The sequence below is a fragment of the Bos taurus genome, chromosome 13, assembly GCF_002263795.3.
Source record: "Bos taurus isolate L1 Dominette 01449 registration number 42190680 breed Hereford chromosome 13, ARS-UCD2.0, whole genome shotgun sequence".
Taxonomy (NCBI): Eukaryota; Metazoa; Chordata; class Mammalia; order Artiodactyla; family Bovidae; genus Bos; species Bos taurus.
This window is the reverse complement of record NC_037340.1, coordinates 18,762,329-18,787,645: the sequence shown is the minus strand read 5'-3', so window position 1 is coordinate 18,787,645 and position 25,317 is coordinate 18,762,329. Positions and strand designations below refer to the sequence as shown.

Here is a 25,317-nt window from a genome sequence, read left to right as displayed (position 1 = left end):
GATCAAATTGCCAACATCTGCTGGATCATTGAAAAAGCAAGAGAGTTCCAGAAAAACATCTATTTCTGCCTTATTGACTATGCCAAAGCCTTTGACTGTGTGAATCACAATAAACTGTGGAAAATTCTGAAAGACATGGGAATACCAGACCACCTGACCTGCCTCTTGAAAAATCTGTATGCAGGTCAGGAAGCAACAGTTAGAACTGGACATGGAACAACAAACTGGTTCCAAATAGGAAAAGGAGTACGTCAAGGCTGTACATTGTCACCCTGCTTATTTAACTTATATGCAGAGTGCATCATGAAAAACACTGGGCTAGAAGAAGCACAAGCTGGAATCAAGATTTCCAGGAGAAATCCCAATAACCTCAGATATGCAGATGACACCACCCTTATGGCAGAAAGTGAAGAGGAACTAAAAGAGCCTCTTGATGAAAGTGAAAGTGGAGAGTGAAAAAGTTGGCTTAAAGCTCAACATTCAGAAAACGAAGACCATGGCATCCAGTTCCATCACTTCATGGCAAATAGATGGGGAAACAGTGGAAACAGTGGCACACTTTATTTTGGGGGGCTCCAAAAGCACTGCAGATGGTGACTGCAACCACGAAATTAAAAGACATTTGCTCCTTGGAATAAAAGTTATGACCAACCTAGACAGCTTATTAAAAAACAGAGACATTACTTTGCCAACAAAGGTTCATCTAGTCAAAGCTATGGTTTTTCCAGTGGTCATGTATGGATGTGAGAGTCAGACTATAAAGAAAGCTGAATGCTGAAGAATTGATGCTTTTGAACTGTGGTGTTGGAGAAGACTCTTGACAGTCTCTTGGACTGCAAGGAGATTCAACCAGTCCATTCTAAAGGAGATCAGTCCTGAACATTCATTGGAAGGACTGATGCTGAAGCTGAAACTCCAATACTTTGTCCACCTGATGCCAAGAACTGACTCATTGGAAAAGACCCTGATGCTGGGAAAGACTGAAGGCGGGAGGAGAAGGGGACGACAGAGGATGAGATGCTGGAACAGCATCACCAACTCAGTGGACACAAATTTGAGTAAACTCCAGGAGTTGGTGATGGACAGGGAGGCCTGGTGTGCTGCAGTATATGGGGTCGCAAAGAGTCGGACATGGCTGAGCAACTGAACTGAACTGAACTGAACTAAGTGTTTACTGAGTGACCACCTTCACATCAGGGCACAAAACATGAGGACATGTGTCTGTTCATGTGCCACCTTTCACAGGGCAAGCAACTCCAATCTCGCATTAAACTTTTTAATGAAAGACACTATGCATTCATAAAATTGAATATAAAAAACAGTAGGATAATTTATTTAAAAATTAATAAAAATTAATAAAATGAAAATTAATTTAAAACAGATCATAAAGTAAATGTTAAAGAAGATGTTGGATGTTGAGAGAATAGAATAGAAGTAATACAAAGAAACATTATCAGAAGCAGGGGAAACCAACCCACCTCAGTGTTGGAAGTGTGTCTCCTTAGTAATTCCTTTTAATGTTATAGGGAGTATTTCCCCATCATCAAATCATCTCATACAAGATTAACTGGTGCTAAAGCATACAGAATAAAGCATGGAAGTCCCATGTCATCACTATGCTCCTAGTCCAAGTTTCCTCTTTAGAATGATTCACAAGTGCAATTTAGAATCATACCTGCAATTTGGAAAATATCCCTCCAATTTCCTCTCTATACTTACATATGCATGAGATGCCCATATACTCAGGTATAATTTTTATGTGAAGTGAAACATATAATATATACCCTGTGAAACTTGTTCTTTTCATTTAATGACACATCTTGGAAATCTTTCAATAATTTTACCTCAATTCTTTTAAAGGCTGCACTAAGAGTATCCCTCAATACAAATATAAAATAATTGACATAGATACTCCTCCATAAATGGACAACAGTAGGTTGTTTCTAGCACTTTTTACTACTGTAACAATTAACATACTTATCCAACAGCAAACATTTCTCTGTAAACAGTACTCACATTAGTAAAATATTGAAATCAAAGACAGGCACTGCCAGATTCACTCATCAATTACATTCCAATCTATAGTACACAAGTTTGCCTTTAGGGCCACTGCCTTATTACCACTTGATTACTAAAAAATTTTTGCTAAACTACAGTAAAAAAAAAAATTCAATATTTTAATTTGTACACATTAGCTTCTTACCTAATAGTAGAAAAACAATAGAAGAAAGAAGCTATAAAGTTTGATGATAAACAGTTCCATCATCTCATTACGTAGAGCAAAGCATGCAGAGGGTAAAAAAGAAAAAACAAAATCACCAGCCATATCACATTTTCTACCAAACAAAAAGTTCTTTAGCATGAGCAGAAATTTTAATAGTCAGAATCCCTTGAGATAAGAGTCAAGCTCAGTGTTATTTAATATTTCCATAGCAATCTGTTGGAAGAAATAGACAACAAGATAAATTCCAGTAACACAAAACCATTCAGGTTAGGAGAAACCAGAGGGCCGTTGGAAGACTCCAGGAGGAACTAATCAGATATGAAGCCTGATGAAAGCTGGCTTATTAATGCAAGGTAATCAAGGTTCTTTTTAAATTTTGAGTGAACAGCTCTATCCCAATGAGCAATGACTTCTTCATACCAACAGGCAATTAGGGAACCACTCCCCCCATCATTGAAAAAAAGACAAAAAGCCTTCCTCTTTTTCTCTTAGTTTTTCACATTTTATACCCCCTACTAATCCTGGTGCAGGCATGCTAAGTCACTTCAGCTGTGTCTGACTGTTTGCAACCCTCTGGACTGTCGCCCACCAGGCTCCTCTGTGCATGGGGATTCTCCAAGCAAAAATATTGGAATGGGTTGCCGTGCTCACTTCCATGGGATCTTCCCGACCCAGGGATCAAACTTGTATCTCTTATGTCTCCTGCACTGGCAGGCGGGCTCTTTACCACTGGCACCACCTGGGGAGACCCACTATTCCTCAACCCCTAGAAATCTGGTGCCTGGCCCTTTGGTTCTACTGAAATTATTGTCAGCAATTTTTAATATCTCAACCAGAGAAAATCACACCTTGAATAATCACATTATTACCAAGACCAACAGATTCTTCCTCCTGGTACCTGTCAAATTTATTCTTTTTTATCTCTGCTGCAACAGCATGGATTTAAGACATTTCTTATCTTCTTAATAGAGCTTTCTCATCTCAAATCCATTTTTGGTGGACTTTAATGGTTAAAGAAATTTGTTGTTTGAACCAATGTGACAGATTTGACCCCCTTTCTCCATCACCAGTGTTGCCTTTGCATAATATATATTTGAATATCTGTGCAAATCTGAACCCAACTGAACTTCTAATATCCATCTTATCCACACATGTCACTAAAACCCAGCATATCAGACGTTTACCAACAAAACTTCCCCTATCTTCATGTTTCTATAACCTGGCTTTACCAGGGGTACCGCTGTCATCTTTCAAGACCCAAAGTGAATACCATCCACTATTTTACAAATAACATAATTTTTAAGATAACAAAATTTTTAAGAGCCAAAGAGTCAAATCAAAGTGACCATAGTTTTTCAGGGTTTAGGAGCATAAGCTGTTAACCACTATGAGGAGGTCATTAAAGCTTCTGAAAAACTGTTAGTAAAAAAAGAAAAAAGAAAAAAAAGGGTATCAATAATTTCCCTAATTGCCCAGAGAAGGAAAGAGCATCTCATAGCGGTCAGACTAGGAAGTCCCTCAAAGCGGAAGTCAAGTCTGAGCATGTGGTTATGAGCACAGGACATCACCTCCTCACACCAGAACATCTCTGACTCAAAAGCAATGAAAATAACACCCGATCAATTCAGTTCAGTTCAGTTCAGTTCAGTCACTCAGTCGTGTCCAACTCTTTGCGACCTCATGAACCGCAGCATGCCAGGCCTTCCTGTCCATCATAAACTCCCAGAGTTCACTCAAACTCATGTCCATTGAGTCCGTGATGCCATCCAGCCATCTCATCCTCTGTTGTCCCCTTCTCCTCCTGCCCCCAATCCCTCCCAGCATCAGAGTTTTTTCCAGTGAGTCAACTCTTCACATGAGGTGGCCAAAGTATTGGAGTTTCAGCTTTAGCATCAGTCCTTCCAATGAACACCCAGGACTCATCTCCTTTAGAATGGACTGGTTGAATCTCCTTGCAGTCCAAGGGACTCTCAAGAGTCTTCACCAACACCACAGTTCAAAAGCATCAATTCTTCGGCACTCAGCTTTCTTCACAGTCCAACTCTCTCATCCATACATGACCACTGGAAAAACCATAGCCTTGACTAGATGGACCTTCGCTGGCAAAGTAATGTCTTTGCTTTTGAATACGCTATCTAAATTGGTCATAACTTTCCTTCCAAGGAGTAAGCGTCTTTTAATTTCATGGCTGCAATCACCATCTGCAGTGATTTTGGATCCCAGAAATATAAAGTCTGCCACTGTTTCCACTGTTTCCCCATCTATTTGCCATGAAGTAATGGGACCAGATGCCATGATCTTAGTTTTCTGAATGTTGAGCTTTAAGTCAGCTTTTCTACTCTCCTCTTTCACTTTCATCAAGAGGCTTTTTAGTTCCTCTTCACTTTCTGCCATAAGGGTGGTGTCATCTGCATATCTGAGGTTACTGAGATTTCTCTTGGCAATCTTGATTCCAGCTTGTGCTTCTTCCAGCCCAGTGTTTTTCATGATGCACTCTGCATATAAGTTAAATAAGCAGGGTGACAATATACAGCCTTGACGTACTCCTTTTCCTATTTGGAACCAGTCTGTTGTTCCATGTCCAGTTCTAACTGTTGCTTCCTGACCTGCATATAGGTTTCTCAAGAGGCAGGTCAGGTGGTCTGGTATTCCCATCTCTTGAAGAATTTTCCACAGTTTATTGTGATCCACACAGTCAAAGGCTTTGGCATAGTCAATAAGGCAGAAATAGATGTTTTTCTGGAACTCTCTTGCTTTTTCAGTGATCCAGTGGATGTTGGCAATTTGATTTCTGGTTCCTCTGCTTTTTCTAAAATCAGCTTGAACATCTGGAAGTTCACGGTTCACATATTGCAAAGCCTGGGTTGGAGAATTTTGAGCGTTACTTTGCTAGTGTGTGAGATGAGTGCAATTGTACAGTAGTTTGAGCATTCTTTGGAGAACGCAATGGCACCCCACTCCAGTACTCTTGCCTGGGAAATCCCATGGACAGGGGAGCCTAGTAGGCTGCAGTCCATGGGGTCGCAAAGAGTCGGACACGACTGAGTGACTTCCCTTTCCCTTGAGCATTCTTTGGCATTGCCTTTCTTTGGGATTGGACTGAAAACTGACCTTTTCCAGTTCTGTGGCCACTGCTGAGTTTTCCAAATTTGCTGGCATATTGAGTGCACCTGATGCATGAGACAAAAACTGACTGGTGCTTTGTGGAAAGATCATTAACTGAAATCAATGATTGGGAGTTCCTAAAAATTTTACCAGCCTCCTTGTTCTCCAGAGAGGCTTTTGGAATACTGCTTTTCCGTAAGTGACAATTTCCATCCAGGTTATGCCCACCCCTCTAGGAAGTTAGAGATTAAGCAGCTTATTTAGGATCCCAGTTAAGAAGCATGAACTAGGACCTAATCTGGACCTCTTCTTGTTCTAACCACTCTGTTCTCAAGCAGGTTGATGTCTCAGAGTGAGCACTCAAAACATATGTGACTTCCCTGGCAGTCCAGGGGTTAGGACTCAGCACTTTCACTGTTGAGGGTCCGGGTTCAATCCCTGGCCTGGGAACTAAGATCTCTCAAATGGTGCAGCACAGCCAAAAACAAAACACACCAGAGACTGGACTAAGCTAATAATGACACAACACTGACTCTAAAGGTGGGGGGACACTGGAGGCAGAAGAAAGAGAATGTTCATTAAAAAGGAAGGCACAGAAGTCTGACATAGGAGCTGCATGAGGCCACAGTAGGAGATAAAGCCTAAAAAAAGTTAACTAGGATTCTGGATTGCAGAATTCTCAGAACACCCAGCTAATGCGGTTAATTTTAAATCAGTGCAGGAGAGAGATTTTTAATGCCTTTACACTTGGAGGTGATGCAATACAAATGGTGGTTTGAAAGGTGAAGCAAACAGGAAGATGCAGCATTGACTAAGGAAGGGACAGATGGTGGAGGGAGACAAATGCTACACGAGTCCAGTCGAAGGGAGTGAGGCTGAAGTGCGAACAGGTGCAAAGAAAGTAGAAAGGCACAGATACACGCCAGACTAAAGGTATAATATGTAGCACCTGGCAACAGATAAAACAAGAAGCAGTAGAAGGAAGAGAAAAAGCAAAATTAGTTTGAAACCTGGGAGACTCATGGCAAAATGACAAAAAATAAGAAAGTCACCGACAATCATAGAATTTTCTAGCTCTAGGAAACATTCGGAAATGAACTGCAGACCATTTCACAGGGGGTGAGGTCATCCTGGCATCCAGAGGCTGCGACGGATCACACAACTGGATGTGGACGGCAGGTCAGGTCCGGAACTAGGGGCTTTACCTCACACTGCCCTTCAGACTAGGGACCACTTCCCCTCTGCTTGGAAGAAAGTGTAAAAAATGGCTAAAAGATATCTAGAAAGAAGTAGTTGGCTAGTATTTGTGGGTAACATAAGGCTGGAGGGATGGGAAGAGAAACTAAAAGGTCATGCCAAAGAAGAGCACATAAAATTCCATTTAGAAAAATGACCTGCACACACTCAGGCAGAGCAAAAGAAAGGGATTTCTGCAAATAAAGCAGTGAGTGAGCTTACGGACAGAATGGCAGAGAAGCCAAGAGAAAGACTTCCTAGGGATCCAGTAGATACAAAATGCTAGTCCAGCCACTTACAGAAAGAAAAATGCACAACACACCTTAAAGAAGACATGTTCACCATCAATAAAATCCCCCGCATATTTTACGGTTTCCAATATATTGAAGGAAATAAGACGTGGGATGTATCTTTTTATATAAATCTACAAAATAAATAATAAAAGTTAATTAAATAATTATGTATACCCTAATTCAACTTAACTCCTACTCAAGAGCAAAATTGTAAAAACTCAAATAGTCATTATATTGAGCCACAGAAAGTATATCAAATTGCTGGCTAAGTCATGTCCAATATTAGACAACTAAATTAGCAAAAGTTTAACACATAACTCAGTGGAAAAAATCTTTTTAAAATAACAAACATTATTTTTATTTGAATTGAGACCTATTTTTCTTGGCCAATCCACAAAAATATGTTTCTCTTTCTATGAGTTCAGGACATTAATGCCAAACTCTCAGCCAAAGGTTTATGAAAGTATTACTGAATCAGGTCTGTTTATGATTAAAATACAAAGTTCTCAGGAAAATTAGTTCCTCCAGGGACTTAAAATAGGAGTAAGTCCAAAAGCCTAGATTTCTGCTGATATAATCTAACTTTCCTTGCCCTCCCTTCAAATTTTCCCCAACTTAATCTAGAAGAGATTCTTGAAAACTTAAACATTCAATGTAAGGAAAGATATACTAAGGAATAGTATATTTTTTATCGAAATGTTTGCTACAAAAATGTTTCACGAGAAGAACTGTTTAGATACAAAAATTAAAAATAGGTAGCCCTTTACAACTACAAGTGCATTCAATGAAAGTAAAGTTGTGTTTAGATGCAAAGGTTGTGAAAGAGATCTCATGCCACCAGAAGTTAACGCATGCCTCCCTCAAAAACAGAACCCAGAGCAACAAATACAGGCATGCTCTCATTAAAAGAAAAAGACACATTTAAAATGAAGCCTGATGCTAGGCTATGCTAAACATAATTGCTATGTTGGAAAGAAAGGGAATCAGCAGTTGCTGTGTGCACCTTCTTTTGGTTTGGCCAGAAGGAAGAGGAGAGGATAATGGGTCACGGGAGGCAGGTGTCAGGACCTCTCCAGAGGTGGAGCTCTCCTAGTTCTGATCAAAGGAGAGGAGTTAGGAAGAGAGGAAGGGAGAGTCAACCAGCATGTTCAAAAAGCCAGCGATGGAAGAGCAACATGAATCTGGAGACCAAAGAAGGTGCAGGCAGGTGGCAGTGCCAGAGTAAGGGGAAAAGCACTGGGATGTCGGTGAAAGAGCAGCAGGAAGACCCACCCACAGCAGAAACACTGACTTCCCTGGCAGTCCAGCAGTTAAGATCCCATGCTTCCAAAGCAGGTGGTGTTGGTTTGATCCCTGCTCGGAGAACTAAGATCCCACATGCCACACGGCATGGCCAAAAAACAAATAGAATGGAAAGAATTAAAAACAGAAAAAAACTACTACTACTGTGTCTTTTGTCTGTGAAGGAATAACAAGAACCTCCACCCCTACCCCTAAGGCTTCCTTTTCCTTCCAGGAAGACAGGGATTGAGTGACACGCTCTCCTGAAGAGGAAAGGAAGCCCATTCTCAGCTCACATGCTGCCAACTGAGTCAACACCGCTTCTGTTCTAGAGAGCATGGAAAGGGAGGAATTTTAAAGGCACATCTTGTCAGCTGAACAGATTTCACAGAACCTCATATTGTAAGGTAACATGACAGAGTGCAGGGGGTCTCCTGGGCATTGTTGATGGGTGTATGCTGCTGCTGCTAAGTCACTCCAGTCATGTCCGACTCTGTGTGACCCCAGAGACAGCAGCCCACCAGGCTCCCCCGTACCTGGGATTCTCCAGGCAAGAACACTGGAGTGGGTTGCCATTTCCTTCTCCAATGCATGAAAGTGAAAAGTGAAAGTAAAGTCGCTCAGTCATGTCTGACTCTTAGCGACCCCATGGACTGCAGCCTACCAGGCTCTGCCATCCATGGGATTTTCCAGGCAAGTGTACTGGAGTGGGGTGCCATTGCCTTTTCCGGTTGATGGGAGTATAAGCTAGTCCAATATCTACTGAGGTCAGTCTGGAAACATCCATCAAAGTTACATGTGTATATACTCTCATACAAACCCACAAATGTACAATTTCAATTTTAGGTATCTATCCACGAGACAGTCAATGCCAAGTAGCTTAAGGACAAACGTTATTCATTGGGGTGCAAAGCCCAGTGAACAGCAGAGTGCTTATCAGCAGACAATGTCCCATCTGTACAAAGGAAAATTACTAAACTGTTTCATAAACAGACACTATTTATGTTTCAATATAAAAAGACTGCCCAATCATTCTCAGCAGAGAAGTCAAAGCTCAGAAGATGATGGATAGTATTCATGCAAAAATGTGAAAAAAGAATATATTTTCACGTTAGCTTAGAAAAGAATGGTACTATGTGAAAGGATCCCTAAGAATCCAGGAACAGTGATTGCATAAAGGGAGGAGAGCCGGACACTGGAAGGCAGTATTTTGTAATATCCATGTGTAATGTGTGATTTGTGGACTATGAATATATCACCTTTACCAAACTTAAATAACATATCTTAACATTTTTATTTAAAAAAAGAAATCATATCATCAAATTAATCTCCATATAGTCCAACGAGTATACTATTTTTCAGGATAACAGAGAAGACCCCATAATTCTCATCACTCATCTCACTAGATATCCAATGAGCCCAGATTATAGAAATAAACAGGGACACCTATTAGTATTAATTTCTTTTTAAAAATTCTCTACAGACTGTGTGGGTTATCTTTCTATAAGAATCAGTTCATTTTACTAAAAAACCTTTTGTTCAGTTCCATAAGAAATAAAGGACATCACATCTCTTTTGGAAAATAATTTCTAAAATTCAATTTTATATGAAATATCCGTGTATAAGAAGAGATGTTACTCAGAATTGGAAGAATAAAATAATATCAAAAATCTATATACTAGATCTAAAATGCTAATGGTAGCTCAGAATTTATAATATCCACATGTTATACACTGAACATGTAAATATGAAACTCCAATGTTCCCAGAATAAGAAAATTTGTCCCTAAAAGAAAATAAAATTTTTGCTAGCCTGGGGTACAAGAGTAATAACTATAATTCATATTCATTCTAATGACAATACAAACCTCAGAACTCTCTGAAAAACAATTTTTAAACAGCAAGAAAACAGCTCTGAAACAAACAAAATATATGATATATTCAGGAGAGAATATATTACATTCAACTTACTTGCTTATAAAATATTAAATATAATCAAACAACTTGTTCAAATATTGTTTTCCAATTAAATGGAAAATTAATCTGTCGCTTTAGCTACAACCACAGAGTAATTTCACATTTTCTGATAATTAAATATTTTAAATATTCAAGTAATTAAAAACTTTAGAGCTAATAGAATCGGTGACTATGTTGGAACGTGAGCAACATTTTAGGGGGCTTTTTTTAATGTCCCACTAATGCCTCCCTTAAGTAAGTCCCAGCAGCTTGCACCTTCTACGATCATGATGTTCTCTAGAAAGCTTTAAAAGCCTGAAAAGCCTCAGGTGTCTTTCCCAGGGCAACTGTAACCTGTGATACAGCAAAAATTATAAGGATGCAGAGACACTGCTGGTAACAGACTGCTCAGGCTCACCTTTTAACACCATGTTCAGTTACAAGACACTCTCAGGGAAAGGTAAGAAGTGATTAAATAAGTCTATAAATGACGAAGACCACGCTCTCCATCAGACCTGGGTTTTGGTGTAAAACTTGCACCCCTTGCAAAACAAGCAAGGATGTGGCCAAACATTGATGACTGAGAAGTATAACCACATGCATAAGGCTGACTTATGTACATGTCTTAATATTTAACAGTTTTTCTTTGCTTTACCTATAACCTGCAGTTTTTAGCTGGTAACTAATAAAAATCACAGGATCATATCATATGGCATAAAAATAGCCAATCTAGTCCACCCAACAAAGAATCAACCTGCAATACATGGTATCAGGAAAAGTAAAATCATTATGGACTTTCTCCTTCCAATTTCTCAAAACACTTATTCACTCAAAAACACATGGGGGATGAGTCAGAGCTACAAACAAATAGTAACCAGGATGATGCCTGTGCCATTTTGGTGCATGGAAACAGACATAAACAAAGATAAATTCAAATTCATAAGTGTAATAAAGAAAAGGCTAAGGAAAGAAGAGACAATAGCCTGAGGCTGCAGGAATGTGCCCCTCCTTCAAGCATGAGGATTAGGGAGGGGTGGGGGGTGGGGGGAGACATGAAAGATAAAGAACATAAAGAACAAACCTGTGGACACCAAGGAGGGTGGTGTGGGATGGGTTGGGAGATTGGGATTGATGCATGTACACTATTACATATGAGACAGACGGCTGGTGAGGGCCCGCTGTATAACATGGCCGGAGCGGGGGCGGAAGGTGGGGCGTGCAGGGGGCAGATGGTGCAATCTGTTTGTAGGATGTATGTTAAGTTAACCTTAAAAATGCATTCCAACATACAGAAGGGGCAGATGAATACGGTTTGATTCCACTTATACAAGGTACCTAGAATAGTCAAATCATGGTCAGAAAGTACATCAGGAGATGCCAGGGGCCAGGTGGTGGGGGTGGGCTGTGGGGAGGGGGACTTACTGCTTAATGAGGACAGAGCTTCAGTTTCAGGTGAAAACTTCAGGAGATGGATGATGGTCAGAGATGCACAACAACGTGAATGGGCTTAGTGCCACTGAACTGCACAATTAAATATGGCTAAAATAGTATTTTATATTTTGTGATTTTTACCACAATTTTAAAATAGACATTTAAAAAAAAGGAAGGAAGGAACTAAGTCTGAATTGGCAGGGCAACCAGGAGACAAGAGCTTGTGGGACAGGGCCAGTGTTAATGAGTGTGCTGGGTTTAGTTGCTCAGTCGTGGCCCACTGTTTGTGACCCCATGGACTGTAGCCCACCAGGCTCCTCTGTTCGTGGGATTCTCCAAGCAAGAACATTAGAGTGGGTTGCCATGCTTTCCTCCAGGGGATCTTCCCAACCCAGCAATCAAACCCAGGTCTCTTGCATTGCAGGCGGATTCTTTCCTGTCTGAGCCACCAGGGAAGCCCAAGAATGCGGCAGTGGGTAGCCTATAGCTGCTGACTAGACGACCGAGTGCAGAGACACACACATACACATACTCAGGGCTGCGTAGGGAAGAAATAAACACAAAGGCAAAGTCCTCTGACTGAGAAGGCACAGCGGACAAAGCAGAGGTGAGGGCTGCTGACCTTAGGGAAATTTCCTCCAGGTATGAGGAGGGCGGCAGCACGCGCCAAGGTAGGTGTGTAAACACACTGCTGGGAACAGGAGGAACCAGAGAACACAAGAATGACTTCAGAGAAGTGAAGGAATACAGCAGGCAGGAAGAAACACTCTGCTTCTCAAAAGTTTTAACTTGATTCTGATAAATATCCACATTGCCATTTTATCTTATAACTTGGTGATTACAGTATTTGCTTAATAAAGAGAAAGAGAGAAAACATTACTCCATCTTTCAATCTTATAAAGCTTGATTTGCTAAAAATAAAAATATTACAAGTAATACATTCTTATTGCAAAGGAGTATGTATTTCTATAAAAACATGAAGTAAAACCCAAAAAGCCCACTCCAAACCCATCTCCCTTGCAATGCTATTGAGGTTATATTATGGAAATGGGTGTGTTAGTCTCTCAGTCATGTCCGACAATTTGCAACCCCACAGACTGTAGCCCACAGGCTCCTCTGTCCATGGGATTCTCCAGGCAAGAATACTGGAGTAACTTGCCACTCCCTTCTCCAGAGGATCTTCCCAACCTAGGGATCGAATCCTGGTCTCTTGCATTGCAGGCTGATTCTTTATCATTTGAGCTACAGGGAAGTCCTTTATATTATGGAAACTACATGTTTATTTTCAGTACTTTCTTCTTTAAAATCTTTTCAGATATTGAAGAAAGCGGATCAACAACCTCCTTCAGCCATAAGAGCAGAAAGAGAAAGAAAGGAGGGAAAAACTGAAGGAAAAAATAGCTCACAGATACACAGACCCAATGAAAATACTACAGGGCACATATACCCTGTGGGAGAAAAGAACACACAACCATTGAGCAAAACGCTTTAGTGTTTAAAAATAGCCATTTTTTTCAGGACCATTCCAGAATCCTGTTGAAGGTAGCTGGAAAAAGCCTGTATGAGACTGACTTTGAAAAAACTATACCTACCTAGATCACAAAACCCCCAAATTTAAAATGGCCTATGAGGGATTCACTTGCTATAGGCAGGCTGCAGGACACGGGCAGGGAAGACAACATACTGTAAGCTAAAGATTTTAATGCAACTTCTTCACCAAATTTCTTTAAAAGAGAGCAGTTCACTGCTCAGTGAATGTAGAAGAGAGAGGAGAAAACCTGTATTCTTTTCATAGTCATATTTAATCGTGCGGCTCACAACAAAAATCTTGAAGACTGCCTGCAATGAATATATGAAAAGGCACCTGAGGGTCGTAGCTAAAAAAGAAAATGGGCCTTTATCCACAGCACAAGCTCTAAACATCGAGTTATAGCAGCTATATTCACAGGCAAGGAAATCATCAGCTACTAACAGATACCCCGTGAAGGTTAATCCACACACCACGAAAGATTTTTCACTCAGTAGAATTTCAGACGCACTTCCCTGCTGCTCCCAGGCTTTTAGCTCCATAGGCCAAAGAAGCAATAAAAAGGGCCAGTCATAAAGGAACAGGAGAATTGACTAGTTCCCATTAAACCGCACTACCCCCAACCCAACACTCCAAAAACCAAAGAGCAGCACTACGCCTCCGGAGCGTCCTCCATTCACAAAGGGACCCAGATGCTTAGAAAGTGGCAGAACAGAAGCCCTCCTAAGACACTTAGCATTCTTAAGCGGTATCCTTAGGTCTGCTGCTGCTGCTACTGCTGCTAAGTTGCTTCAGTCGTGTCCGACTCTGTGCGACCCCATAGACGGCAGCCCACCAGGCTCCCCCGTCCCTGGGATTCTCCAGGCAAGAACACTGGAGTGGGTTGCCATTTCCTTCTCCAATGCATGAAAGTGAAAAGTGAAAGTAAAGTTGCTCAGTCATGTCTGACTCTTCGCAACCCATGGACTGCAGCCCACCAGGCTCCTCTGTCCATGGGATTTTCCAGGCAAGAGTACGGGAGTGGGCTGCCATTGGTCTAATCGTATCAAAACCACACTTGTTTGCCAAAAACAGAAGGGAATATAAAACACGGACACAGACACAGAAATTAACACTAATGTCATTCTTATGTCAGACTAGGTTCTTCAGAGAAGAACCAGAGATGATTTAAAATGATTAACTTGTATTCTAATTCTGATAAGATGCCATGGAAGCAAGAATCCAATTCTGGAAGGATGATGATGGCATTAGAATACACCAGGGATGAAAACGAACCAGCCCAGCACACCAAGTGGGACACCTAATATGCTTGGAGAAAATAACATTTCAGTGACTCAAAACTAGAGAGCGTTAAGTGAGGTGTAACCATTAAGCCCATTCTCCCCTAAAATTGAGACAGGAAAGCAGCACTGAGCAAGTGCCCATGATGCACCAAAAGCTGGATCTGAGTTTGGGTATGTGTTCGCTCACTTCATCTGCACACACTCCAACAGTGGGCATTATTTTCCCATTTTGTCTGCACTGAAAATGAAGTTTGCAGAGTTTACACAACCCAGTCAAGGCCCCGCCAGTGAATTATGAGTTTAGATAAGAGTAAAATGCAGCTTATCGCTCTCATGAAAGTGGCCCTGCATGTGCTTTGGCAAGGCTCCCCGGCAAACTAGTGTGCCCTTCTTAAATGTCCACCAGCCCCTTGCCTTCCAGTCCTGATTTTGTATTTGATGCTATGAGTCCACAGTTCTTTGATAATACAAGTAGAAAATGTGTAGGGTTTATGAGAAATAATATGTGTCATGTACACAGAAGTCACTTTAATCATGTTTTAAACCTTAACTAATGTAAAGACATGTCTTATTATGGTAGGCACCCCGTTATCAAAGTCCAAGACAATCTGCTCTTGGCATATCCAAGAGACATGACACCTCACTTCAGAGGTTGTTTGGGTTTTATTTTTGGTGTTATTGTGAACATGACAGGTTTCTGCTATGAAGAAACTCTCTGGCATTTTATAATGAAAACTAAATTTAATTTTAAAACGATCAATGTTTCTTGTTTCTACATTTGCTGCTGCTAGAGGGGAACGCAATTATACTTGCTTCTGCACAAGTTCTGCCAAACTTTGCCAACTAGGAAATAATATTAATAGATCTCCTACCTTTTAATAGAAAATTGTAGAATTTGAGAATTGGGAGGCAAGGACCTTTGATTATTTTTAACCAGATAATCCAGTCTTTTGGTTCCTCAGTGTCTATGTGCTAAAGAAACAACAAACAAAACACATTCTAATTACTACCTGGCAGCACCAGACCCTAACCTCCTGTTCCGTTAATGTCGGCAGAGACCACAAAGCCCGGCCAGTTCCCCGGTCAGAATTTCCATCGTGATTCCCGGTTCTAACTGGATGACCCTGCAGTCATTTCAGTGACGGGTTTGCAGCTGTTGTTATCAGGTTTCTGAGGAAGCCACCTCCTAATTTTGTCATTAAGAAAGTATGATCAGTTCATATTCTGGAAAACAACTTATTTATGTCATCTGGATGGTTCTAAGTGTCATTGAAAGGAGATTTTTTTTTTCCCCGTTTAGAAAAGGATTTTAAGCACTTGGGAAAGAATGAGGATCTGCCCCTGTGCATGTAGATGAAAGAAAACTCAGCCTCAAAGAGAGGTGTGCAGACAGGGCCCATGGCGTGACTCTTGGCCCCTGTCATTCATCACACCAGGGCGAAACAGGCAAGACCTAGGACCGTGAGGAATTACTGACCGACTTACTCATTGTTTAAACTATCCCTGTATAAAAATCTGGATAAGCTTAAAAGTTTCTCTTTTTTTCCCCTAAATAAAGCTTTTTATTTTGTATTTGTAGCCAATTAACAATGTTGTGGCAGTTTCTGGTGAACAGTGAAGGGGCCCAGCCATACCTATACACGTATCCATTCTAAAAATGTTTCTTCACACACTGCTTATTCACATCCAAAACAGACTCTAACTTTTATGTTTTAACACTTATTTTTACTTATTTATTTATTTGGCTGCACTGGGTCTTAGTTGCAGCATTAGAACTCTTAGATGCAATATGTAAGATCTAGTTCCCTGATCAAGAATGGAAGCCAGGCCCCCTGCATTGGGAGTGTGGAGGCTTCAGACACCTGACCACCAGGGAAGTCCCCAGGCTCTAATTTTTAAAATTTACTCCTGCCCCAGATCTTCAAAAATTTGGCCTTAAACAAATTATAACGAAAAATAAAAACCTTTTCTATGATTTGTGAGTATACTCAATGTGTAGCACGTGAGTAGTAGTCATAATGTGTAAATATTTTCAAAAATTTAAAAAGCATCAGGATAAGCAGACAATGTTGGACTCTCTTTTTTTTGCAAATAAAACCAACGATAAACATTCATTCTCTGGCATTATTTTATTACATCTGTTTTCTATTTAACAGTCAATTATTTTCTCATTATAATCTCTAGGACTCAACAAACACAGCTGACATAAAAACAAACCTATCCCTCCCTGGATTAGCCACCTTCATTTCGAAGGAAGAAGTGCTCATAAGTCAGAAATGTCCTGTCAACATGAAAAAGTATGGGGCAAGAGCATCCCGTCTGGAGACAGGGACAGAAGTACACAAAATCAGAAGGAAAAAGGCAGGTCAGCGCTTCTAAAACTCACAGCCTCACAGGCTCCAGCGGGGCGGGGGCAGCACATTCAATGTCAAGCCTGAATCTCGCCATCACCACACATTTAAGGCTTTCCCCGAGTCTGCCTCCCTCAGTATAACCTGCCAATTAGATGAAGTTTTTGCTTGATGGAAAAAACCTTAAAGCATGGACTTTCCTCTAAAGGTCAGGGCAGTCGTCCCCTGTAACACAGCGTAAGTGGGGGCTGGAATGTGCCTTCCACCTGACCACTCTTTCTGTTAATTGGCTTCAGGCCTGTTCACCCAGACAAGGTAGTGGAAATGGCAGGCTCCCAATTAGCTTAAATTTCCCTTAAGGTCCCTCTACAGTTCTGGTCCCAAATTCTCCCAATCACATATTGTAAAGATCCTGCCTCCTCTTTTGTGGAATTTATTAGCTGCAATAAACCGTGGGGATATAAGAACAAAGGCAGCTTATGATCTATTATCTGCCGATATTATAGTCCATGCAGAGTCAGGGAAGTGGTAATCATAAAAAGAAATTCAGATTTCTTAAAACACAGCCACACATCAAAACTAAGGACTTCATTGCATTTTTTGTTACTTAGATCTTAGAATCAAAATTTTTAAAGCAGGAGAATTTTTCTTTTTTTACGTTTTATTTATTTAAGACCTAATTTTATTATTTTTATAAAACTTGTTGGCTGCATGGCATGTGGGATTTTAGTGCCCCCACCAGGGTTCCAACTAATGCCCCCTGCAGGGAAAGCTCAGAGTCCTAGCTATTGGACCACCAGGGAAGTCCCAGGAGAACTTTTTAAAGGCAACACAACAAACACTGATTTAGTCTTCACATCCTCTGTGCTTCCTCTGAGTGCTCTCAGAAGAAGGAAGTCAACTGACTGAGGTAAGAAAAGGTTGCTTTTGAAGGATGCTCAGTCCTACCTTCCGGAGAAGGCAATGGCACCCTACTCCAGTACTCTTGCCTGGAAAATCCCATGGACAGAGGAGCCTGGTAGGCTGCAGTCCATGGGGTCACTAAGAGTCGGGCACGACTGAGTGACTTCACTTTCACTTTTCACTCTCATGCATTGGAGAAGGAAATGGCAACCCACTCCAGTGTTCTTGCCTGGAGAATCCCAGGGACAGAGGAGCCTAGTGGGCTACCGTCTATGGAGTTGCACAGGGTCAGACACGACTGAAGCGACTTAGCAGCAGCAGCAGCAGTCCTACCTTCTGAGATGATCTTGATGTAGGATGCAGCTACAGGCTATTCTGAGCAGTGAGTCAGTCATGATTCCATAATCATGTTAAGTTTGACTCCAAGTGCTTCCTGGGTCAGAGTTCAGTATACTGCCTACCTCTGGTCACAGAGGTGTAACTTAGCAACACTCAGAGGGAAGGAAGATTCAGTAGCCCTCTTATGTAGGGTCCATCCACAAAAGGGAAAGCACCTCAGCTTCCAGATGTGCCTGCTAACTCAGCATTCACACCCTCCTTTGTCCTTTTCATCCCTACTGTTTATTCCCATTGGCACAGCTGATGTGGGCATAATTGCCTTCAAAAAACAGATAATGAGAAGCACTCTAGTAGGAAATAGAGCAAAAACAAAACCACTGCAGGCATATAAAATCTGGAACTCTCTTGACCTCTTCAGGACAGATGGCATAACTAAGAGAAGATATCAGTTCCACCCTTGTGATCTCAAATCCTAAAGGCAAGGGCTGACTTTTTTTTTAAAAACATATGAAACATTCTTTTATCTACCTGATGCCACTCCTTTACTTTATTTTTAATGGCAAAAATTAAGGCAGGGAAAAAAAAAAGCCACAGAGGAGGCATCAGGCCATTAAAGTCAGATGACTCGTGGCAACAATTAAATGAATAAATCCACAATTAAATGAGAATGGCTGGACTAGATTTCCAGTGTATCCAGCATAACTTATTTGTCCTCTTCTATCCAAACAACTGTGTTTACTTTAAGCCAAAGTTTTAATATGAATTTTGTTTTTGCTCTTCCTGTCTAGTTAAGTAGTTTTCAGGTTGGTTAATTATCCAGCTCCTGGTAAACCACTAAATTTAATGAATGAATCATCATTTCTTAAGCTAAGGAAAAAGATGCTGTGGGCTCAGGAATCAATTAGCAATTAGCTAATGTCATCTACAGTGGGCTACATAGACTAAAAAAATACTTTTTTAAAAAAAAACTTTTTTATCATAGAACAAATACTTTAGATAACTTCGACAGAAGCAAACAAGGCTTATTTGGGGTTGGGGTAGGTATTTGTGTGGCTTCTCAATGAGTCCCTTTTGCTTAAAAAGAAATTCCAAAATTACAAAGAAAAGCTATTTTACTTTCTTTACAGGCCTACAATCGCAACAGTAAGACAAAGTTATATTTTCGGAAATAATTAAATGTATCATATTTTAGAAACTCTGGGCTGCCAATATTTTTTTTTCTTCTGAATCTTGCAAACAGAAAAAAAGATCAGATTCAGCAACTTTTGCTGGAACAGAGCCCTGATTTGTGTGTGTGTGTGTGTGTGTGTGTGTGTGTGTGTGCGCGCGCGCGCGCGTGGTTTTGTTTAGTGACGAGCAACTGTGTTTCAGGAAAGGTAAACCCCCATTTCCACCCCCAGTTCCAGGAGGTCAAGTTTGATTAGTCTAAACCAAGGCAGGTACTTTACTGCCTTTGATTTAGAAATGGGCAGGCAAGTCACGTGATTCTGAACAACAAAATACGGAAGGCATCTGGTGGGTAAGGAAAGAGGCAAGCTGGCAGGAAAAGCTTATCTGCTTTCAAGTGAGCCACAGTGAAGAGAAGGGCATGGCCTCCTTCCTCTGCAAGGACTTGATGGTCTGAATCAGGCAGGAAAAGACTAGTGGAGACCTCGGGAGACTCCCAGAAAAGCTGGGGACCCCAGGCCTTGAGGGAGGCCACCGGGCCAAAAATGAAGCCCCCTCTGCCCTTCCCCCAGACTTCTTGTTACAGGAGCAAGGAGTGCTTCCTTATCACGCAATCCAGATGTTCTGTATTCACACCCAATGTTTTTCCAACAAATACACTAAGACACAGTGAGTCTTTCTGGGTACCAGGCCTGACTGTAAACCCTCAGCAGGTATTACATCACTGATGAGGCAGGTTCGATGATAAACTCATCTGCTATATGAATAAACTGAGGGGCAGACAAGGTGACCAAGTGCCCAAACACCATACAAGGTGAACAGAGGGTAGCTTCCAGTCTGATCCCAGGCCCAGCTAAACCATCTTCATTTTAAAAAGTTACTTCAGTGAGAGCTGAAGTAGCACAGGGAACTCTACTCAACACAGTGCGGTGACCTAAATGGGAAGGAAATCCACAAAAGAGGGGGATGTATGTATATGTATAGCTGATTCACTTTGCCATCCTGCAGAAACTAACACTGTAAAGCAACTACACTCCAAAAAGAAATTTTTCATAAATTTATACATCAAAACCCCTGCAGAAGGAAACGGCAACAGAGGAGACTGGTGGGCTATAATCCATGGAATCACAAAGAGTCGGACATGACTGAGCGACTAACACACATACATCAAAAGAATGCAAGTAAAAACTGGTAGAAACCAAATAATAGTTTAGTTAATAGTGTTGTTTCAACTTTTTGATAATGTGGTTATTTATGTTAGCTGTTATCACTAAGCCAAGTGAAGTGTGCATCAGAACTCCGTGCTGTCTTTATAATTTATTGTACTACTTTTTTTTTTCAAATAAAAAGTAAACAATAAAAAAACTTTACTTCAAAGTGATAATCTCATGGACTTTAATCGGTATTACTATTTCATTACCACTGGTTTTTCACTTGTTTTTATCACTTGTTCTTCCTACTAGAACTTCAATGGCTTTTTAATTATTTAAAAAATTTTCCATCACACAAAGTTTTATGCTCCTTACTATAGGATAAAAATCATACCATTGCAGGTATCAAAGGCAAACTGTCATTTTTTATTGTTCAAATATCCCACATACATAGAACTCTTTTAGGAGATTATACTGAAAAAATAGACTGAGATGAATTCAGTAGAATAGGGTTTCCTTCCACTGATATCATTAATCTAAATTGAAAAACAGCTTATTCCAGTATCTAGGCAACCACATTATCAATAATTTTAGAAATTACTGAAACAAATACACAACAAAGCATTCTGTCACTGAGTACTCACCTAGTTTGTGATCCATATGAACTTTTTAAAGAAAATAAGTGATGCGGGAACCAAATACACAGATTTTTAATATCAATACTATTAAAACTACAGAGAAAACACTGTGACTAACAATAAGCAATTAACACTTTTTTTTAAATGACACTGCAAGAATTTTTTTATACATCAAAACTTAGCAGAAAACCTCTTAGTTTTCATACAAACGGCAAACAGTCCCCTTCCTAAGATAGGAAGCCATTATGTATGCTGAGTGGTGACCAATTTTTGATTTTGTGAATTGGAGGTGGCTACCCTGCAGAGTGAACTAAGCAACTGCGAAAACACAGATGCCTACAACAGGTCCTGGTCTTAACCTGACAATTGCTGAAACAATAATAGAATGTCTATTTCTCCCATTAAGTGAAGTCAGGGGTAACAGAAATTTTTATTTCATCCCTTCAGATCTTTCGACTTTATTGCCTCTCAATAGAGAGGGGAACCCATGGGTGATTTTTTTTAAGTCCCCCTTTTTTATATAGACCATTTTTAAAGTTTTTATTAAATTTGTTACAATATTACTTCTGTTTTTTTATGTTTTGGTTTTTCGGCTGTGAGGCATGTGGGATCTCAGCTCCCCAACCAGGGGTCAAACCTGCAGCCCCTGCATTGGAAGGTGAAGTCTTAACCCCTGGACTGCCAGGGAAGTCCCCCATGGGTGGCCTTGAAAGTCTACTTATAAACTGCATTATTCATACCAAATATCTGTGCCTCACAACCTAAAAAGCTCTATGGTGGTAATTTTTGAGAATCTACAGCAACTGCTTAGGAGAAATCTTTGATCAGGGACCACCATCAAAACAGTCTACATTTACGTTAGACACACTCAGATACAGAGCCTGGTATTTAACTACAGTTGGGCAGAACCACTTATCTCCAAGCATCACTGTGATGGAGGGAAATGCCTAGGGGGTGGGCCAGGAAGTTATATCACCGACACATGTAGAAGGATGCGTTTATGTTACCTGTTCTTGCTTCTCCAGCCACTTGTCCACCATTGGGTGACTGGCACTTAGAGATGAGCGAGCATTGTCTCTCTGAAATTGGTTAGACCAATTACTAGTGTCCCGTGGGAGGCTTCTGTAGTTTTCATCTTTCTATTCAAAAAGAAACAAAAAGGTGTCTTGTAAAAAACCAGACTTTGCAAATTAATGATGCACCTGGTTTTTCTAAAGTAGCAGAAAAAAAAAATGATTCTACATATTTAAAATGGTTTCCCCTAGTCGATATCAAAGAGCTGATATAGGTCATTTCCTCCAGGTTAGACCTCAGAAATGCAGTCACCTGCCTGAGAAAGGGAGTCTGATGGCTGTGGCCACACAGGTAGGAGCACAGTAGACAGAACAACACACTCTGCCCTCCTCTGGGGTCAACCTCTGCAGGGAAATACTTCTATACTAGACTTTCATCATCACTCAATCATGGCATTTCTCTTTTCTTCTTCTTTCCAATCTTAGAATAATGTTGTAAGATGTTTTCTATAATTTACCAAAAACATTTAGAACAGAAGATGAATGAATTTGCTCTTTATTTAGATCCTCATAGTTTCAGGAATTTGGGTAAGATCTGGGCTCTTCAGTTACCTCCTTCACAAGCTAGTTGTAAACATTAATTCAAATAGTGAGAGAAGAAAAAAATTAGCCTATCCCAACACGTGGTACATAATCAGATCAGATCAGATCAGTCGCTCAGTCGTGTCTGACTCTTTGCGACCCCATGAATCGCAGACACATTATTTGTTCACCCCAACATACTTGAGATGAGATGTCTTTGATTGATAAATATTTATTTAATATACCCCAGAGCAGCCAAGGTATTTCTTTCAAATAATAATTTATAACAACTTGCTTTGGCTTTAGAGCTTTGGCTTAATCTCAATGTTCTGAAAAGATATGAGAAGGCTAGGATAAGGTAGGAAAATTGAGCATTTCAGTTCAATAGCTAAATCTAAGTATCTTCTAAAAGAACAAATTTAAAATGTTAGCCTCACTTCAGCTAACTTACATCAGTGCCCCACATTAAATACCCAAATATTTTCCTTAAAAACTTTGTTGAGGGTAGTCTGGCTGTAAAAATCTTCATACACATGATTGATTCTTATTCTTCATTACTTAAACCACATTAGCAACAAACACACACATAGAAACAAAAAGTGTAACATAATAGGATTGATTGTATAGACCTTGGAATAAACCAGGATACTGTTTTCTGTTCCATCAGAGGATAAAACTTAAAAATGAACTGGTCATCCTGAACCTAGGCCAATATTGTGACTTTTGAAAAACAATTTAATCTATAATTATAATTACAGTATAAACTGTAGCGTGAAATAGCTACAGTATAAACTGTAGCGTGAAACTTTTTAACTTTTTAAAACCAAACTACAGAAAGTAAACATTAAAAACACAATAGTAGAATTTACCATTAGCGGCAACTACTTTTTACTAGAAAAACTCTGTATCCTTCTGGTTACTGTGGGTCAAAGTTGTGATGAGGCACAACCACAAGTACAAGGAAAATGCTGGTGAGATTAGGCTGCTGCTCCACACCCACGATGAAGTGCGGACCTTGCTTATAAGAACGTGGAAAGGGTAAAGCAGAAGACACAGACAAAGTCTAAAGAAAGGAATCAAGCAAATGAAGCAACTAAAGTTCACTGTGTCTCAAAATATTAAGAGCCCTTCCTTGACCATAATAACTTCAGAACAAAGCAAATCTATGCTTCACATGGTAGTCCCTAAACTTACTGACCAGACATTCAAATAAGTCATAAAAGGCAGATAAACTTATTAATGACAGAAACTAAAAGATCCATGAAGACAGGAAAGATGGAAGGGTGGAGAAACAGAAGCACAAGTTTTACATCAAGGATCTTGTGCTCCTAACATTGACTAGGGACCTGGTTTTGCTATTCATTTGCCACCATTAGAAAGTATTATTATACCAACTCTCTACTTTGAAAATGAACAATCAAACAGAGAGCATTAAAAAAATACATCCTACTTTTTCTGTAGGAATGGTATTTCAAAGTAACCAATAGTCAAGGAGGAAAACTTGTCCTTTCAGAAAACATAGTAACTTATATGCAGAGTACATGATGAGAAACGCTGGGTTGGAAGAAGCACAAGCTGGAATCAAGATTGCCAGGAGAAATATCGATAACCTCAGATATACAGATGACACCACCCTTACGGCAGAAAGTGAAGAGGAACTAAAAAACCTCTTGATGAAAGTGAAAGAGGAGAGGGAAAAGTTGGCTTAAAGCTCAACATTCAGAAAATGAAGATTATGGCATCCGGTCCCATCACTTCATGGGAAATAGATGGGGAAACAGTGGAAACAGTGGCAGACTTTATCTTTTTGGGCTCCAAAATCACTGCAGATGGTGACTGCAGCCATGAAATTAAAAGATGCTTACTCCTTGGAAGAAAAGTTATGACCAACCTAGATAGCATATTGAAAAGCAGAGACATTACTTTGCCAACAAAGGTCCATTTAGTCAAGGCTATGGTTTTTCCAGTGGTCATGTATGGATGTGAGAGATGAACTGTGAAGAAAGCTGAGCACCAAAGAATTGATGCTTTTGAACTGTGGTGTTGGAGAAGACTCTTGAGAGTCCCTTGGACTGCAAGGAGATCCAACCAGTCCATTCTAAAGGAGATCAGCCCTGGGTGTTCTTTGGAAGGAATGATGCTAAAGCTGAAACTCCAGTACTTTGGCCACCTCATGCGAAGAGTTGACTCATTGGAAGACTGTGATGCTGGGAGGGATTGGGGGCAGGAGGAAAAGGGGACGACAGAGGATGAGATGGCTGGATGGTATCACCAACTCGATGGACGTGAGTCTGAGTGAACTCCAGGGGTTGGTGATGGACAGGGAGGCCTGGCGTGCTGCAATTCATGGGGTCGCAAAGAACCAGACACGACTGAGCGAATGAACTGAACTGACCTGAATTGAATGCACGTAATAATCGAATAATTAATAGAATTAGAAAAATCACCATTTTCAACTCCTAATGAAATCATTCATTCAGGCAAAGATAATTAATGGATGCTAAAACCGTTAGGTGAAAAGTTGACAATGAACACGGTGTATGTGACATGATGAAATACCACTTGCAAAGGGGAAAATCTATCTTTAAAATGATGAGACAAGATGCTACAAAACACTCTTGTTGATGTCTAGAATCCAAGAAGCTGCTGGTGCTTTTGATTCCTCTTGAATCTCCATAATGATGGAGATTCCTCATCTTTTAAATGGCCCCTGTGGGCTCTTACTATGGACCACTCACCACCGTCTCTCTGAACAAGCCCAAGAGTGTACAGTTGTACAGTTTCAAAATCTGCACACATGCTAAGTCACTTCAGTTGTATCTTGATTCTTTGCAAAC

At 40.4% G+C, this 25,317-nt stretch overlaps 1 protein-coding gene across 19 annotated transcripts in view; it reads right to left on the bottom strand.

Moving 5' to 3' along the window:
- PARD3 (par-3 family cell polarity regulator) overlaps positions 1 to 25,317 on the bottom strand; it is a 597,553-nt gene that overhangs the window by 295,682 nt on the left and 276,554 nt on the right. For 16 of the 19 annotated variants that reach the window (XM_059892900.1, XM_010811174.3, XM_010811183.4 and 13 more), the window contains exon 5: positions 21,893 to 22,024. The exons of the other annotated variants lie outside the window; for them this stretch is intronic. In XM_059892900.1, coding sequence (XP_059748883.1) covers positions 21,893 to 22,024 — 132 coding nt within the window. The remainder of the gene's footprint in view (positions 1 to 21,892; positions 22,025 to 25,317) is intronic. 19 annotated transcript variants of the gene reach the window in all.